Below are 19,614 nucleotides of genomic sequence, written 5' to 3'. Positions count from 1 at the left end.
GAGCGGAGTGACGGGACACGAGGTTAAAAAGTGGAGAATGAAGACGAAAGAGAAGAGGGGGAACAAAGGAGGATCCCCCAGAGAATCTATAGAACAGGGGTCAGCAACCCCCAGCACGTGTGCCAAGCATTGCATGCAAGGCCATTTTGCTTGGCATGCCATGGCCAGCCACGGCTCTGGGTATATGCTGCCAGCGAAGGAACCCGGGCTGCTCCCAGCAGGGCTCGCAACTGGCAGCAGCTCCCCAGAGTCAGGGCTGGCTGCAGCCGGGAGGCTCCAAATAGCTGTGCCAGGCTCTGGCATCAGCTCCACACCGGTGCATGCAGGCACACATGGGAGCGGGCGGTGGGGGAGGGGCCCGAGGCAGCGCAGCCTAGGTCTCTTCTCCACTCCTGGCACGGAAGTGATGGCAGGGTTCTGGAGCCCGGCATAGCTGTTTGCAGCCAGTCCGGGCTCTGGGCAACTGCAGCAAGCAGCGGGCAGGTTGCAAACAGCTGCGCCGGGCTCCACAGCTCTGGCGTCAGCTCCATACTGGCAGGAAATTTTGTGCGCCCCTCGGGACAGGCTGCACTGCCCCTCTGTCCGCTCCTGAGGTGCACGTGCAGTAATAATGGAACGGTCCAGGATGGACTGGGAACTAAGGCTCACAGGTTCTGTGTCTGCCTTGCTGTGATGTAAGGCAAATCACTTAATTTTTCTCTGAGCCCCAGATTCCTCATCTTTAAAGTTAGGATAAAAAATGAAGTGAAGATTCCATAGGCACTAGATACATGGGGGCTTGCTTATAAGTAGACAGTGCACTGGAATTGCAAAGCAGACCATACATATTTCATAGATTTCATAGACATTAGGGCTAGAAGGGACCTCGGAAGATCATCGACCAAACTTTGGTCGATGATCTTCCAGCCCCCTGCCCCATGGGCAGGAAGTCAGCAGAAGTCATAGGATTCCAGCAAGATAAGCATCCAAATTTCTCTTGAAGGCGTTCAAAGTAGGTGCTTGAACCACCTCTGATGGCAGGCTATTCCAGACCTGGGGGCTCGGACAGTAAAGAAATTCTTCCTTATGTCCAGCTTGAAATGGTCTTGCAGGAGTTTATAACCGTTTGACCTAGTCATCCCTTGGGGCGCTCTGGTGAACAAACGCTCCCCCAGATTCTGGCGAACACCCCTGATAAGCTTATAGGTAGCCACCAGATCATCCCTGAGCCTGTGCTTTTCCAGGCTAAAGAGTCCTATAGTGCTCAGCCTCTCATCCTAAGGTCTGTTTTCCTGACCTCTGATCATGCACATGGCTCTCCTCTGGACTCTCTCAAGCTTCTCCACATCCTTTTTGAATCGTGGAGCCCAAAACTGGATGCAGTACTCCAGCTGCGGCCTCACAAGGTCAAATACAACAGGACAATGACTTCCTGGGATTTGCTTGAGAAGCATCTATAGATGCAAGCCAGCGTTTTGCTTCCTTTACTAGCTGCAGCATCACATTGAAGGCTCATGTTCATTTTGTAGTCAATCATGACCCCCAAGTCCCTTTCATCCGTAGTGCTAGCCAGCGTAACACTGCCGAGCCAATAAGGATGCTGCAGGTTTTCCTTCCCAAGGTGGAGAACCTTGCATTTTTCAATGTTAAACACCATGAGGTTCTCGTCCGCCCATTTCCTGAGCCTGTCAAGGTCAGCCTGGATCACCCTCCTGTCCTCAGGTGTGGATAGTTTACCCCAAAGTTTGGTATCATCGGCAAACTTGGCCAGCCCGCTTCTGACTCCAATGTCCACATCATTAATGAAGATGTTGAACAATATAGGTCCAAGGACAGAGACTTGAGGGACCCCACTGGTCACAGAGCACCATGACGATTGACTTCCGTCAACCACCACCCTCTGGGTCCGACCATGGAGCCAATTCACCAGCCAGCAGATCGTGGTGGACCCGAGGCCGCAGTTGGCCAGTTTTGCCAAGAGGTGATCATGGGATACCAGATCAAAGGCTTTTTTTGAAGCCAAGGTATATGACATCAATCTCCTCTCCCTTGTCCAGGTGATAGGTCACCTGGTCGTAGAAGGAAATGAGATTGGTCAAGCAAGACCTACCCGCAACAAACCCATGCTGGCTATCCTCAGGATGTTGCCTTTGGCCAGCCTGTTAAGAATGGCCTCTTTGATCATCTTTTCTAAGACCTTCCCCGGGACAGAGGTCAGGCTGATGGGCCTGTAGTCTGCCAGATCCACTTTCCTCCCTTTCCTGAACATAGGCACCACATTGGCCTTCTTCCAATCTTCAGGAACTTCACCAGAGCGCCAGGAGTTCTCTAAGTTCCGTACACATAAAAAGAGACAGACGTGTTAACAGAAAAGCCACAACCACTATTTATTAACATGAAGGGAGAGTATAAAACAGGAAACACTCAGGAAAGGTAAAGAAACTGTAAAAGGACAACCAATTAAAAAAGAAAGCTGTTGAGGAAGGCTTGAAAAGATTTAATAGGAGAAAATCTTCATCTGCATGCCTACTGAAGTTTTAGCAAGTAATTTGGATAAAGAATTCTCTGTATCTGTTGTCATTATAAGTGATTGACTCTGGATATATTATGTGCCGGGATGGGAGACATTTAATTAAAATGGCTCATCCCACAAGTTGGGGAACTGCACATGCAAAACTCCTTTGCATCAAGAGGACAAAAGCCTTTCTTCATTTGGGTTAATCCTCAAAGATCTCATTCCTCCTGTTCCAGCTGCCCTTCATTTGTTTAGACAAAAACACTATTTCAGAAGGTAGAAAGAAATGGAAAGAAACAGAAACAAAATGGAAAGAAATGGAAATGAAACAGAAATGAAACAAAAGAACAAAAAGACCCTAATCCTTCTCCATGCTCATGCTTCCTTCTGATTACTGCAAACAACATTATGGCTAGGGACAGACATTCAAAAAGCCTGAGCCTGAACTGATTCAATCTTTGCAGGTTACTCTAACCTGCCTAGGCTGAACCAGTTTGCAACTGCACAGACATTCTCTCTGGACTGAGGAAATGCAGGCACATGCCTGCAGCGGCTTAGGCTAGAAGTCAGGGAGCATGAGAGCAGCCCTCCCTTCCCTTCTATAGTGCTGAGGAGGGGCGTGACCAGGCGCCAGCAGGAGGCTCTGATTAAGGAGGGGTGTAAACCCCCACCCCTCCTGCACTGTCCCAGGCTTTTCCCCGCTTGTTGCTCAAGGGATGGGAGTATTGCCAGACCGCAGCCCCAGGCTAGCACTCTGAGGCAAAGAGGGAGTGTGCAGTGCATGCATCTGTTGATGATATTGAGCTTTTCAATCTCCCTCTCCCTGCTTCTTCATACTGTCTGCAAACCTGACAGGTGAGAGAGCCAGCAGGGAGCTGATAAACACTGTGTTATCAGCCCATCAACAAAACAAAAGCCTCTCTCATTAGTTCAAGGTCTTCTTAAACAGTTTTTTCCAAGGAAGGAACGGATGGACATTACCAGCTGACCTGCTGATTAGCTCCAAAAAGCCCTAGGTGGACATTGTTCTGTCTGCTTTTGTCCTGTCCCAGCAAAATTGGAGACACCCCCCACCCCTTCTCAGTATTACCTAGCTTACCACATACCTAGGGTCCATGGGGCTGGGGTCTATGCTGTGGGAGATGGGAGGGAGGGTGAGAGGGATGGAGAGATCCCTGCTTGAGCAGCAAGCAGTGAGGGGTGGCAGGGCAGGGGGAAGCCAAACAGACTCTGCTATGCCTGCAGTCTCCGCCAGAGGTCAGACTAGGAAGCAGAGGGGTGGGGCCATCCCTGTTCTCTGAAGCAGACAGCACAGCCCAGCCCAGGGCTGCAAAGCATCTGGGAGGCTGGGGGACTCTGGTTTAACTTAAACCAGGAAGGGGTCTGGGACAGACATTGCATAAACTGGTTTGACCCAAATCAGTTAAGTCTGATGCTACGTTCAACCAAGTATATTCTAAACCAGTTTCAGCCATTTTGAAACTGGTTTATGCACATTGAACTTATGTTCTGATGTTCTGTTACAGGTTTAAACCAGTTTCTGATCTCTTAAACTTGTTTATGTGTAATGTCTCTCCTTAGCCTATGACTCCATCATTAGATGCATCTTCTGCACCTGTAAAATTAAATGAACAGTTGTGAAATGCTAGGTATGGTAACACAGGCAGGCAGGCAGGCATCCTATAGCTTTATTTAGGAAGATTTAAGCCACAAGAAGGAAAAAATATGGGACAATAAACCATATTCTGAAGGACTGCTATGAAGCAATAAAACAAACCTCTCCCCCTAACTGCTATACATATGAAACAACAGGATAAAGAGTCCAATATCTAGCATTTCACAGCTGCATTAATAAAGTAACAGATTTTCTCTAATCTTATCCCTATGCTTGGTGCCTCACTGGGGTTCCTGTCAGATAGTTCAGGCCACACACTTTCTCTTCAGAGAGCCACTCCAACCTCCCACACATCTACATACAGCAACCAGTCGCTTACCCAAGTGAGTCAGCAAAACCCACATAACTGTTCACGGCAGGATCAACACTTACTACACAAGCCAGGGTGGTTTAGATAAACACAATCAGAGCCTGCTGTTACATATTTTTCCCCTTGTTAAGTTAATATAATCAAATCTAGTGAAATTGAGCAATATCTATCGAAGACAAGTCACAAAGCTATAGCCTATCCTTTAAAGAGCTGTATTCCTCCTGGTGGGTGCTGAGCAGCATTAAAACCCAATTAGTCAGCAGGAAGTAAACATATTCAGTATCACGTCTTTAAAAGTACTCAGTTCCTGTACCTTTACTAATACGTCATTCCATGCTGCAGCAAGCTCCTGCTCCAATTCAATATGCCAGCATGTACTATGTTCCCATATCAAAGCTCCCTGCGGGGGGGAGGGGGGAAAGGGAGTTTTTATTATTTACAATTGATCTTCCAAATGCAGCATGAGTTGGATGGAACCCAAGGTGCTAGGCACAGAACACTTAGAGATAAGACAGAGTGTAAATACAGTACAACCTCATTATAGCAAACTGCCAAGTGACCACAAGTAAAGTTAACTGAAAGAGGAGGTTTGCTATATTTCTGCATCATAGTTTCATAGGAGCTAAGGTCAGGAGGGACCTGAACACATCATCTAGCCTGACCCCCTGCCACAGGCAGGAATGAATGCTGGGTTCACAAGACCAATGCTGGGTTCACAAGATCATAGTAATGATCATCCTGTACCATGTGCATCTTCTTTCACTGCAAGCATCTTATGTCATCACCAACTCTGGAAGATGACAAAGTACACAGGAATCCATGTGGGCCTAGCACTGAGCCAGGAAGTGCAAGCCACCCCTTACATCTGGAACAGGCTGGATGACAAACATCACCCTCTCCTTACATCTCAGCTCATCTGGGATTTTCATGTATAACAGGGCTGTCCAACTTCTAAGCAGCTAGGAACCAATTGCTGCACAGGCTCCCCCTTCTCTGATATCTAGCTTACAATGATATCAGCTACCTGGTCACAGGCTCCTGTAGTATTTGTAGCATTTGGTTAAACTTTTTTTATATAGTATAGTTAAATCTAGCACGAATTTAATGATTTAATTTCTGTCTTTTAAAAGGTAGCTGCTTGACTCCATTCTATAATGCTTCCAACTTGACACAAGTGAATTAACTTTGTATGTCCTGGGCATGAGAGAGATATGGGCAAGGGCTGAGTGAAGAGTGAATGGGAGTTTGCATGAGAAAAGGAGAAGAGGTAATCGTTTATGTAAGCAACAAGGCCCCAGAGGTGTAAACTACCATCCAGTAACTAACTAACAAACGGCTGAAGAATCCCTTTGAAGCTTGAGGGCACAAAGGAGACAACAGAAGAAGAAATGCTGCCATGTAAGCAACAAGAAAACTTCAAGGCTGAGACCCACCTTTACAACTAAAGTGACCTCGATGTAAGATAAGAAAACAGATGCAGAGCAGCTGCTAAAAACACAGACTAAGCATGGAAAAAGCCCAAGAAGTGAAAACAGAGACTAAAAACCATATATAAAGAGAACACAAATGATGCCAAATTAGATGAGAAATCTTCTGTCTTCCAGAGCACAGATGCATCTGCATCTCACCTCGCTCCAGCTGCTCTCTCTTCACCACCATCATCAGTTTCAACATCTCAGCTACTCAGTGAACATGGGGTTGGCCACCCCGTGTTAACATTGAGCAACTATTGATGGTAACTATATCTGGTGTCTGTCTGTATGCATGGAATGGTTGTTTTGTGTGTATGTATGTCTGTGTGTGATGATGTGCATGGTGATTTGTGTGTGTTTGTATGGATGGTGTGTCAGAACCTCTATGTCTAACTCATGTAATCAATAAACGTGGCATTCTGCCTTATCCCCCTTTATAAAGTCTCACTTGTGATTTAAGCAATTGGTAATTTGTATAACACTCCCCCACTGCACCATGAGCTACATTGTGCTGCCCCCTGGGAGTGGGGCCCAGAGACCCCAGCTGCTGCGGAAGACAGAGCAGTGGTGGGAGTAGTGGTTGGGTGGAGGTCTGGGAAACGCAAAATTAAACCCGTGCAAGCAGTCTGTGGCATACCAGTTGAGCAGCCCTGATATATAACAACTCACCCTCATTTCCACTTTCCCAAACAAAAATGTCTGAAAATGCCAGGTTAGAGCCTTCCCCTGGGTCTCCCAGAGCACTGTCTCTCCACTTCAATCAATCACCAACTCTTCAGGACATGACTGTCATGATTCTGCTCAGCTACAGTCCCTTGCAGATCTCTGGGCCAACCTACTTCAAACAGGGTTTTGTGCTCTACACTGCCCACATGGAGCTTGATGCAGGATGGGGCTTACATTTTATGGGCACTTGTCCATGTTACACCTCTCCTGTTTCCACGTTATACTTTTCCTGTGTCCGTGTGACAAAAATCGACATTAAGCTAGCTAAATCATGTCTATGTATCTACATTATCAGCTGATTTTATTGTGGTGGGGGGGGGGGTAATCTAAAACACCTCTGAGATGTTTTCTTTTTAGCTCCTGAATTTCTTCCATGAGGGTTTTTTTTCGTTTTAAATTTTCAACGTGGATCTGACTTAAGTGTGAAAATGGGATTTGCCCTGCTTTGCAACAATTTCACCACCAGGGGCCACTTGGGTTCACTTGGTAATCCATGGAAATCCACTGACTTTTTATTGCAGTGCTGCAACGAGACTCTGGGGGCTAATCTTGCAGATTTTTACTGGTGATTTACTTCAAGGTTTAGAGGAATGAAAAATACAACTTTTTTGGATTCCCCAAAAAACTGTTCCCCATGTTCACATGTGCTTTGTGGCAAAGATCAAATTGTTATGGGTCAGGCAGTTCAAGACTCAGGTTAATTAAAATTACTTTTTGTTGGACTGGGTTTTTGGGTGTAGCAGTGTTGGTCTAAGGACATAGGCAGATCCCTGGGTTTTTAAACTTGGTGTGGTTTTTGTTTCCCTGTGGTTTAGGAGCTGTGGGTCAGGAGTGAGGGCCACTAGCTGGATTGAGGGGGGGGGCAGTTCAGGAGGGGAACTGGCAGGGCTGGGGGGCAGGGGGCTGTGGGTTGCAAGTGAGGGGCACCACATGGGCCAGGCGGGCAGGTCAGGAGAGACAGGGACCAGCAGGGCTGGGAGGGTAGGGGTAGCCCAGGTGGCAAATGTAATCCAGGTGGTACTCAGATGAGGTACCCCCTCCTCAATTGAAGGGATTTAGCAGGTGTTAGTGTGCTATTGGAGGGGTAGCCACTTATGGGGGAGCAGCTCTCCTCCTATCCCCAGTAAAGTAGAGCCAAGACCAATTGGAACTTAACCATATACGGGTTTAATAGGGAAAGAACAGGTGGAATATAACACATATGCGGGAGGCAAAGGGGCCCTGGGAGGTAATGGAACCCTGGTCCAGGCACCCGGGGGTAGGGGGGAGAACCAGGGGAGCAGAGGGGAGTCAAAGGGATTTTAGGTGAACATACACATATAACAGAGACAAATCAACAGACTTGAAGCGCAGGGTTCACAAAATATAAGATGCAGTTTCCCAAAATGTGAGGCACAGATCCCACAAAATTTGAGATGCAGGCACCCCAGTGGGGTAGGGTAAACAAGGTGAGTGGAACCCTTCTCCCCAGTGGGAATTCCCTTTTACAGGCAACTCAACCCTCTGGTGCCCTGGCTAGGAATTAAACCCAGGTCTCCGCTGTGACAGGCAAAAGCTGTACCACTAAGCTATCAATACCTGGGCTGCTACCTTCAGTTCCAGGCTCTTGTGACTCTGGGATCCTCCATGTGCTGTCTGCACACCAAGCTGCCTGGCTTCATGCCAGAGGGAGGTCAGAAAGAACCTGAGCTGCCACCTGCAGCTCCAGGCTTTGGTCCCTCTGGAACCCACCTCATGCCGCTCCTGGGAGGGTACGGGGCTGAAGATCAGGAGTGAAGGGCCCTGGCAGTGTATGGTGATGGCTGTGCTAAACTGTCCAGAGATGTCCAGGAGAGTCCCCCAGTGCCACAGAGGTATGCCATGGGGTGGCCCAAGAATGATTTCTAGCCATACTGCCAGCCCCAAATCCAATTCCTTATTTGGGTCCATATACTTAGCACCATGGCTGGGATGCTGTCAGTTGACAGCCTGGCACAGCCAAGCTGTGTTTTGGGCCAAGCAAGACTCTGGTCAGGAACGTCCAGGAGAGTCCCCCAGTGGCACACAGGCATGGTGTCAGATGACCCAAAAAGGATTTCAATCTGTAATCTCAGCCCAAAAGCCAGCTCCTTATTCGAGCCCATATACTTAGTACAGCGGGCATAGGGAGGCTGTCAGTTGGCAGCCTCGCACGAACAAACTGGGCTTTGGGCCAGGCAAGTCTCTGGTCAGAGATGTCCAGGAGAGTCCTCCAATGCCACAGAGGCATGGTGTGGGGTGGCCCAGCTCTGAAGCATAACAGCCATGTATAACAGTGTATGGTGAGGGCTGTAATGAAATGTTATATGTGGCCATTGCACCCAGCTCTGGAGTGTATCTCAGCCCTTCCCATACACTGTTATATGTAGCCATTACACCCCAGAGCTGGGTGCCTCTCTGCCCTCCCCATGCACTAATATATGTGGCCATTACATCCCAGAGCTAGGGCCACCCCATGCCATGCCTCTGGCACTGGGGACTCTCTTGGACACCCCTGACCATGTGGGTTGGCTCAAGAAGGATTTCCAGCTGTCATCCCAGCCCAAAAACCAGTTCCTTATTCAAGCCCATATACTTAGTATAGTGTGCATGGGGAGCTGTGAGTTGGCAGCTTGGGATGAACAAACAGCACTTTGGGCCAGGCAAGATTCTAGTCAAAGATGTCTGGGAGAGTCCCCCAGTGGCACAGAGTCATGATGTGGAGGTGGGGAGGGGAGCTAAGAAGGATTTCCATCTCTAATCCCAGCTGAAAAGAAGTTCCTTATTTGAGGCTATATACTTATTACAGTGTGCATGGGGGGCTGTCAATAAGGCCACGCTTTGGGCTGCACAAGACTCTGGTCAGAGGAGAGTCCCCTGGTGGTACACAGACAGGCATGGTGGATGCAGGATATTAATTTGCATATTATTTGGTAAATATGCATAGCAAATGAAATTCTCTCAATAGAATGTGTAATTCATTAATAAGAAGCTTTTATTAGGTATAGGTTAGCCCACACTCATTCTCAGCTTTAGAAAAAGTCCTGCTTTTTGATGCAAGGATACAAACGTTAGGAGCCACAGGATTCTTTCTGTTTTACATAAAAGGAACCAGGAACCAGAAATAAGGACCTGGGAATTAAAGGAACAAACTGCAGCCTCATGAACCATAGCATGTAGCCTTGGTGTTGGCCACCCTGAAACAGTAGATGGCTTCCTCTATTCCTAATGGCGTAAGCAACAAGACAACAATAATATTGCTGGCCCCAGACCAGTCGCATCACAAAATGGTTTATTGAACTGGGCTGGTGCCTTGTTCAAACTCCTGGAAAACCAGGTTCAGATGCCTGCCTGAAGGCACAAACTGAGAGAGCTGTAACCTGAGCTGCAGGAAAACCTAAATTGACATGCAGATAGGGTTACTGTGAAATGCTGATAGGACAATGCACTGTCAGATTTTACCACTCCAGGATTCAGCCAGAGTTGCTCAACTGGTTTTACAGGTTCTACTGAGGAATCTTAAGGTAATGGTCTGAGGTGGGGATGGGAAATGGTGCTCTCCAGTTCTACAGGAACCACAATATACAACAATCACACAGAAAACATGAACATGCTTTACAGCCAAACCACTGATCCCTCAGCCCTGCTTGCGTCCCTCACTCCCAACCTCACTCCCAACCTGAAGCCAACCTGAAGCCCCCTGCCCCACCAGCCCTGCCAGTGCCTCTCATCCCTATCTAACCTGTAGCCCCCCAGCCCAGCTGGTGCCTCTCACTCCTGACCCACAGCTCCCTTTCCCCCAAACCCTGCCAGTGTACCTCACTCCCTACCTGCAGCCCCCTACTCCTTCAGCCCTGCTGGTGCCCCTCAGTCCTGACCCACCATCCCCTGCACTCCCAGAAAGAGGCAGCAGTATGACCATCAGGCAGAGCAATGGCTAGCAGAGGGGACAGGGACATGTTGCTGGGGGCAAAAATAGGTTTAGAAGGAACAGGAGTACCAGAGAAGAGGGGCAAGCTTGCAGGGCAGGGGACAGGAGGGAGAACAAGTATTGAAGGGGTCTGGTTGTAGGCTGGGGGATATGACTGCAGGCGATGATGATCTGCCAATGCAGCAGTTAAAAGATTGACATGCAAATAGACTAAGTGATAAGAAAATTCCTTTCATTGAGCCTGGGTTGTTTCTTTCTTCACCACAATCCACACCATGCCCCTGCTGTGTGGGGGCTGGGGTTAGCTCATGCTGGCCACTGTGTGGTGATCGTAGGGGGAGGGAGAGAGTTGGAGTATGCTAATCGGGTCCCCTCCCCCCCAAACCCACTTTGGGGGAAGCTGTCCTGGGTACGGGGATCCCTGGTACCCAAGGAATCTTAATCAACCTTGATAAGAACCCCAGGCCACTCCCACACTCATTCTCAGCTTTAGAAAAAGTCCTGCTTTTTGATGCAAGGATACAAACGTTAGGAGCCACAGGATTCTTTCTGTTTTACATAAAAATTCCTGTAGTAATGTTTCCATTCAGGCTTTAGCCTGGGTAGATGATACCCAGATGCTAACACACAGGGAGGCGCAGGGGTGGGGGGCAGCCAGACTCTTTCTGTACCTTTGTGCAGCCCTTAGCATACCCCACACCCAGTGCCTGGTGCAACAAGTGCAGAAAAAGCAGGAGTCAAAACTGCTTTGGGACCAGGCTTGGGCAGGGGGGCAGCACCTTTGTGAGGCCTGCGGTACAGATCCCTGATGCCAATCCAGACTTGTGAGGGGGAGGCAGGCAGGCTCACTCTTGCAGACCTTTGCATGAAAACATTTCCCACCCCAACCAGCAGCACCCAGTGCAACAAGGAGCAAGTACCCAGAAAAAAGTGGAAGGCTTTGCAAGGGAGGAGGGCAGCACTGTTTATTGAACTCAAACCCCACCCAAAAACCCGTGGCTGTCAAGCAAAGCTGCCAACAATTCCCCCCAAAAAAGCAACCTGGCACAACCCAAGAAAATAAACCAACCCAAAAATGAAATCTTTTCCTAAAACGCAACTTGGCACTAAAGTAGTACTGAAAGGGCAGGAGGGTAAAATTGTTCTGACATGCCCTCTAGTGCATTTTACTAGTTATAGCATAATAAGCCATTACACAGTAAATCACATCCACATTACTGAATTAGTCATCATAAACTAAGAAAGGAAAATTAAACCAGGAACATTTTTAGTGGGCAAATGCCGATTACGCAGACAAGTGCCGTATTTTGCGTCTTCTATGGAGTCAAGCCTGCTATCAGTGTTTGCCATACAAGTTCTGATCTTGGTCCTGACAAAGACCAACTGTGTGACCGTGGCCAGATTGTGACTCCTACCTCAGTTGCTAACATACACACAAGCCATAATGATACTTGATTCACTATATTGTACTGCTACAAGACTTGGGAAAGGAAAAGAATCATCTCAGGGATTTAGGGCATTGAACCAGGATTCAGGAGAACTTGGTTAAATTCCTGGCACTGAATTCCTACAAGACCTCAAGTAGTGTCAGTCTGCATCTCAATCCCATCTGCAAACCAAGGGGAGTACACTGCTTCCTAATCCTCCCCACCTTTTACCTTTCTTGACTGTTAGACTGTAAGCTGTTGAGAGCCCTGTCTCTTCTGGTGTACATCATAACACGGTCCTGTGATCAGCGTGGCCCCTATGTGTTACTATAGTAAATAAATCACCCAGAATATGTAAATTGCTGTATAAAAATGCAAAGGGTTTATTATCCATAAGCTTTACGATATTCCACTGTTAGACATCATCTTACTGCAGTTGTACTGAGCATCACCAGTTCTATTTTTCTCTTCTAAAATAAATATTTAGGTGATAGTCTGCTGAATCTCAATCTTAGCTACACTACTGGGGTCATTCAGTTACCAGGCTTCACACCTCACTTTTGCAGACAATCTTGAAAGTCCAGCTTTTAGTAACCATCAAATGTTATACCAAAGATGCACTCATTATAGCTTTTGAAAGAAGGATACTGCTGAGGTCTAGCTTAATTTGGGCATGAAGAGATAAGAGATAAGAGCCAATGGATGAAACAGCATGTGCGAAGAGCACAAATTAGAATTTCTACTCACCTTCTGATCAAAACTTTCAGGCGTTAAATAGAAGTTGTGGAGTGGAACAAAATAGTCTTCCAGGAGGCCCATAAGCAATACCAAATAAACACCATCTGCAAACTAAAATAGAAATTCTGTTGATATTTTCAAATGGAGGCATCTGGTTTTGAACAAGGATTTGCAAGCAAGGAGGGAAACCAAAACAAAGAATAAGGGCATTGCTGCACCTTACACTGTAAGCCACACAAATGTTGATGGGTATTAGTACTAGCTTGAGCTTCCAGCAATCACACATTTAGCCCAGCAGGGGTCTGGAGAACTTAAAGTTAAGAATCCTCTCCCTCCCATTCTGGTCTCACCCCTGTCCATCCTAGTTCCCCACCTAGCACTCCCCTTCATTGCCCCCACTGGGTCTGTCCCAGGGGAGCAGGCAGGAAAAATTAACCTGCCTGCCCCACTCCCACTGCTGCTCTTCTCTGGACTGAGCCCAGCCCAGACAGCAGCAGTGGCAGCAATAGGTTAACCCCTCCTTGCCTGCTCCCCCAGGACAGACAGCAGAGATGACCACAAGCAAGCCAGAGGGTGGAGAGAGAGGAGCAGTAAGCAGGGATTTAGGGTGCTAGGGAGGGCAGTGAACCCTCTCTAGACCGGTGCGGGAGACGGGGGGGCAGATGGTGTGTTTACACTAAGGTGTAGCCTACAGTGGCAATACCTTAGTGTAACATGAGCTGGATAACACAATCAGACATAATCCTACCCTGGAATGGCATAATTTTGAGCCGCCTAAGAAGTGCTTCAAACTAGTTTCGAGTGTTAATGTGTGGAAAATCCAGCGGTTAAGAGCTCCAGGAGCCACCCAAAAGAACCATGTAACAAGGCCTTAACTAACCCCAAACAGTTTACTGCTACTAGCACCACTATACAGATTGGTTTAGAGACATCTGACAATCTGCTTTTTACCCCTTTCAGAAGAGTGGAGGGATTTACTGCATATGCCTCAGAAACCTTTAGATCCCTCACCATTTTCCTTTTTCTTCTCATTCAACCATCATGCTTATATTTCATGGCTGTTGTCATTTCCGCTGAGGACAACTAAGTGGGCTGTTCTTTGGATCCAGTTAGCTTAAGTCTTTAGGTGGCTCAAAAGGTCTCTGTGGAGGGACAAAGGGACTTCTCCCAGGTCCAAGATAACCACTTGCATGATTTTTAAATAAAAGAACTAACTGCTGCATTCATAATAGGAAATGCAATTGTAAAATGCAATTTAAAAATGAAATTATACCCCCAAAAGATCCAAAACTCTTTGTACTCTTAGCATTTTCCTTGTTTTACATCCTACTATATGTTCTTGTGCATAGGGATATACAGAGAATGACATATAGAGAATGACATTCAAGTACATGCTCCAATTAATACTATACTTAATTTATATAAGGTGAACTGGATCTAACAGGAAAGATTAATTCTGATTCACCTGAGTGTCATGACCCAAAGGTCTGATTTTTTGTGTGTGCTTCGGCACTAAGAATTATCCCCGTGGGTTTGCAACTTCATTGCACAGAGGAGTTCTGCTGCGCAGAGAACCCACGTGCAAGGGAGTGTTCCCGCCACATTGCAGCGATCTTTGCAGGGTGCATTTCCCTTTGCAACACAGAAATGCACGGTGCAAAGATTTCCCGCTAGTCGTATGCAAATTCGTGCCCCGCAATTGGCTAGTGCTAAATTATTCACACGTGGCGGCTAGCGATTGGCCTGCTAGCCGTATAAGAGGCTTGAGCAGTTTCCGCCCAAGCCGAAGAAGACTCCGCATCCATCTCGTGGGGACTCTGGGTGTGCGCGGCAGGGTAATAGAAACCCTGCGTGTCGCTCAGAGGAGTTTGGCGGCCTGATCCACCGCCCACCTCTTCCCGTCTTCGAACGGAGCCTACTATAAGACGTAACGACGAGTTTTATGCGCGCTTGTCCTGGACATCCGGAGTTTGTCTGCGTGGAGCCTAGCAAGCTCCACGTGATTGTTCGTGTTCTGTCTGCGTGGAGCCTTGCAACCTCCACGTGTGTTCGTGTTTTCTGTTGTAACCGCAACTCAAGCAAGTTCTCAGCCTACACCACGACCATCTCGGTGTAAGTAAAACAATCTTAAAATCAACCGTTACGTGTCTGTGCCTAATTCTAGCTCGGCGACCTCCCTCTCAGAGCGACAGAAAGGGCCCGGGGTCAGACCCGGCCCGCACACTGAGAACAGCCAATATCCAGTTGATCAGGGATGTAAGAAATCAAGGTTTATGTTCCTGGTCTGAATCAGAATCTGATTCAATGAATATTAAAGTATTAAAAAAAGTGTCCATTGAGCCAGTGAGTCTAAAACTGCACCCCAGTGCTTGCACTACTCAGCAGGTACATGAGAGCGCCAGCCTTGCTGCAGTGCATTATTTCTGCAAAGTGGCACAGCTTCAACAAGAGAAGCTAAGACAGACTGAATAGCTAACACCCTGCTGCTGAAGACATACATCTGTCTGAGTTTTGAGTCCCTATTCTGGAGCAGGCAGAGCCTTGAATTGAAAGTGGTTCTCCCATATAGTGTGTGAGCATGCTACTTGCTGGGCAACCTGGGTTATCCTGCAGTGAGGCAAGGCAAGTCCTGTCTCTAAGTTTTCTCAGTGGATTCATCCCAATGTGAAACAAGGGTAGTCAGGACCCTCACAATCCAGAGGACAAGAAAATAATTTGTCACCATCTCTGATCATAAATGGAAATTTCAGCAAATACTATTCACTCAGAATGTGCAAGGCTGAGGCTCAAGGCAATAATTTGAGTGGGTTACTGGCTACTTGGCAGTGGAGGTTGTTACGCCTCAGCTCTGTATTCTTGGGCAACCCTGGCACAGGATGCAGTCTGTCTGACTCACAAAGGACTCCCCCCCGCCCTCCCTCCCCTCCTCTACCTAAACGAAACTGATTAAGATGCAGTGAGAGACGCACCTAAAACTCTCCAGATAAGGGTGATAAGAGTGAACAACTGCCCTCGGTCTCATCTGCATCTGAGATGGAACCAGATGACCATTCATTTACATGAGAGATGGAAAACAGAAAGCCTGAAGCAGAGACTGCAGTGAATTCTGGGACCAGAGAAGCAGGAGAGCGCTGCATGATGGGGAATCTGTGCTTCCAATGTTAATTAACCCATGTTCACACACACCCAGCTCAGCATTTATCAGACCAGTTCTAATCTGGATTTGCTAAGGACTTTTCCCCCCCAGACACACACACACAGCTCTAAGTTTAATAGGCATCTCAGGCCGTACATTCCCCGGTCCCAGTATGGGAGGCCTATTTAAACTTGATTGACTAAAACTCGGTTGCCGGGTTAGGGAATGCTGAGGCAAGAGACCAAGTCTGAGGGGGTACGGGCAACATTTGAACAATGGTTAAGGGTTCATCACAGCATCCAGCCTGCTGGAGCCCTAATCCCAGGTGTTGTCGTATCTTTCCCGAGACGACTGGTGGGAGTCCTCTCCACAAAAGGTTATGAGCACCCCAGTAATTGCTTTAAGTCTGTTAAAAGACTATAGTAAAATCTGGAAAAGTCATGCTAAGCTGAGGCTTGTGCACAACAAGTAAAAATCCAAAACCCTGATGCTGTAAACTATCTATTGTTCCTGAAGAAAACATGAGATATCCCATCAGGATATCTGCCATCCATAGGAATCTCAAGCTGGCTCCCAAGTATTTGGGTTACTCCCTAATCTTAAGTGTTTCCTGATTATCAATCAGTTTCCTGAGATGGTCCAAACCAGATAACCCCTTGTGGATAGAAAAGACAATGATTTACACTACTGAGGATGCTTCAAAGCAGCTGAACTGAGGGTATAAAAATCTGTAAGTGTGTGTGCTTAAGAGGAGAAAGAAAAGGAGAAAGAAAGAAGAAGAAGAAAACTCCTGTGCTGACACCATCCCCTGTCGTTCTTGGGACGCTGGAAGAACAGATCGTCTCTCTCTTCAAGGATTGTGCTACGGACTGTGCCTGTCAGCTTTGCAGCCTGGGTACCGTGGACTCGGTGAGATTCCCAGCGTTCTCTCTTCTTTCTAGGCATAAACTTCTGAACCTGAACTGTATCAGTTAAGCTTGAGCTAAGTTTCCCCAAATACTTAGTGAAACCAGGGTAGTATTGTCATTGTTTGTGTTTGTTTTTCTTTTGCATGTCTATTACTACTAGTACTATTATATATTTCATATGCTTAGCAATAAATAACTTTTATAGGCAAACTGGTAGTAATTGGGTATATTTTTCCTTCTTTGCTTCTTTTTCCTCCTGTGCTCTGCAGCAACGCTTCTTTTACCTATGCTAAAGATCCCTGTGAGGCCCAAATTATTGTGGGGTCTGCTCATCAAGAGGCCAAAGATTGGGACGTGCTGAGTTTGAAACACATAAAGGGATCAGCTTGTACAGGCTGATTGACCCAGTTTGACTCAGACGTGCCCTTATGAACTGAATGCTGGCCCATGAGGGTGTCAGCTGGACACCCAGCCGGATTCAGAGGGATTCTGTTTACCTGTGTGCTTGTGTCTGACTGCATTTTATTGTTGCTCTTATGAACTGATTCTTGGCATATGAGGGTGTCAGCCTGTCCATGCTGATCAGCCCGGCCAGGTCAGGCGTGTCACGTTAACTTGTGTGTGTGTTTGTGTGTGTATGACTGATTTGGTGACTGGAGGAACCCAGTCCCATTGCGACTGAGTCCTGCAAGATAGCTCCACTGGGGGTGAGGGCTTGCAGAAGAGAGAAATACAGCTCCGTATAGTAACACAAGCAGCACACTGACAGAATCACCAAGACCCTAGAAACTATCCCTAATAAATGAGCACACCCCAAAGTAATGGGCAAATTTGGTAACAAGGTCTCTCCCTCTCTCTCTCATAGAAAAAACTCTAAAAGGCTGTGAGTTTGTTCCAGTGAAGAAGAAAAATTTCCAGCGTCTTGAAAAATGTCACAGAACAGCAAAACTATTCCTGCTTGTCTTTGTTTAGTCTACTGTATATTTCAAAATACACTGTACTGGACATTTCCATTCCCAAAATAAACAACCTCTGGGACCTATCCCAAACTTTTGGTAATATGGCCTGGCAAAGCAATGTAGTAATTCACTACAGAATCCCTGCCTATCACCAGCACCAAAAAACGTGGTATGCTATGGGATGGGACACTACTGCTAGAGCAGAAAGAGAACCTCCTAATAGTTGTCCCAGGTTTATGGCACATATGCCAGCAAGGTGTCAAACTTCCCAGACTGAGGGGCAGGGGATGAAAATCAACAGACTTTTCATTAACATTTGTTCCTTTATATTTTGAACAAGACTAGTTCCCCCAAGTAAGAGGCAGTAGAATCATAGAATTGAAAATGACCTCAAAGTTAATCTAGTCCATCCCCTGACATAAATATAGTGCAGATATACAGTAATATAGATATATACCAGGTTACCACAGAATCTAACCATATTTCACTTATATACGCCTTTTTAGAAAGGCATCCCATAGATCACAGTGAGCAGCAGTTCACAGGGATCAAAATTCTGTGCCATTTAGTAAACTTTTCATACATAATAGTGTCATATCTACCTTCCAAAGTATCAAAATCCTAATTAATTCTGACCACCCTGTACAGCAGATGCCCTTGAAGCAACTGACCTAACTAAATACAATGGTAAGAGTTCCAAGACTCAAGATTAATTCCTAAAATAGCAGGGTGTTCCAGATGATCAATACTTCCACATATTCTAACCTTCTCTGGCCTATTTTCTTGTATAGTTTATATTTCTCTGTACCTTTCAGAACTGGATATAACATCCCCTGAAGACCAAAGAGCTATATTTATAAATATGAACTTGCATACAAAGCAGTCAGGAAAACTTCCCTGTCTCTTGGTGGGAAGAGGGTTGTTCGAGTATTCATCACTTCATTAATCACTGTTGCCTCTGCAGGCACGGTACAGATACCCAACTAATTCACTTCACTAAGGCCACAGAATATTAATTAATCAGCAAATGATCAATATTAACATAAGCCCAGATGAAACGTTCCATGCCCCATAATCAGTTCCCTAGGCCAGTGTTTCCCAAGCTTTGTAAGTTTACACCGCACTGTAGCAGGATCTATAACTCTTGCACCCTCTTTCCCCCTGTTTCAGCCTCCACTTCCCAATGGCAAGGGGAACTGGCAGCAGTTAGTGGCAGGGAGGAAAACTGGCAGTGGCCAGCAGCTGCAATTTGCATGCTCCCATCCTAGGAACCTTTTGCACCCCCAAACCTTGAAAAACACTGACCTAGACCATGCAGCACCACCCTTCTGTCAAACGTTTATGAAAGAAAGTAAGTTTACTCTCTTGCCCTGCTTCAAGGCTTTCAAAAGTTCAGCAAGCAGTTTCATGCAGAATCTTTTTCTATCACTAGAAAGCTGCAGTTAGAATTATGCAAGGTGAGTGAACAAAGCATATTCCCATGCTCATAAAACTCATGCTTGCCTGGGCTAGGTAACAGTGCTTCCAAGGAACCCAGTGCCTTATGTGGGTTAAACACATAGGGCTCTACAATGGAAAATGAGACACTATGAGTACATGGGCTAGCTCATGTTCTGAGAGAAATCTAGCCATTGGCTAATTTATCCTACTGAAAGGCACATACGCAGACAAGTCTGCAACAAACATTAGCCCACAGAGTGCTGTTCTGCTGTAGCTAGACTTCTTCTAGTACCTGAGTTAGCCTAAGTACTCTACACTGCACTACAGTCTACAATGCACACCAACCTAGAGATGGCCAGATGTCACAGTTACTGACTCAACTGGGATCTTATTCTGATCCA

The 19,614-nt window shown here is 46.6% G+C and overlaps 1 protein-coding gene across 2 annotated transcripts in view; it reads right to left on the bottom strand.

Moving 5' to 3' along the window:
* Positions 1–19,614, bottom strand: part of PARVB (parvin beta) — a 132,203-nt gene that overhangs the window by 35,781 nt on the left and 76,808 nt on the right. For both annotated transcript variants that reach the window (XM_059726646.1, XM_006263622.4), the window contains exon 11: positions 12,780–12,881. In XM_059726646.1, coding sequence (XP_059582629.1) covers positions 12,780–12,881 — 102 coding nt within the window. The remainder of the gene's footprint in view (positions 1–12,779; positions 12,882–19,614) is intronic.

The sequence above is a fragment of the Alligator mississippiensis genome, chromosome 4, assembly GCF_030867095.1.
Source record: "Alligator mississippiensis isolate rAllMis1 chromosome 4, rAllMis1, whole genome shotgun sequence".
Taxonomy (NCBI): domain Eukaryota; kingdom Metazoa; phylum Chordata; order Crocodylia; family Alligatoridae; genus Alligator; species Alligator mississippiensis.
The sequence above is the reverse complement of the archived record's forward strand: the minus strand, read 5'-3'. Positions and strand labels throughout refer to the sequence as shown.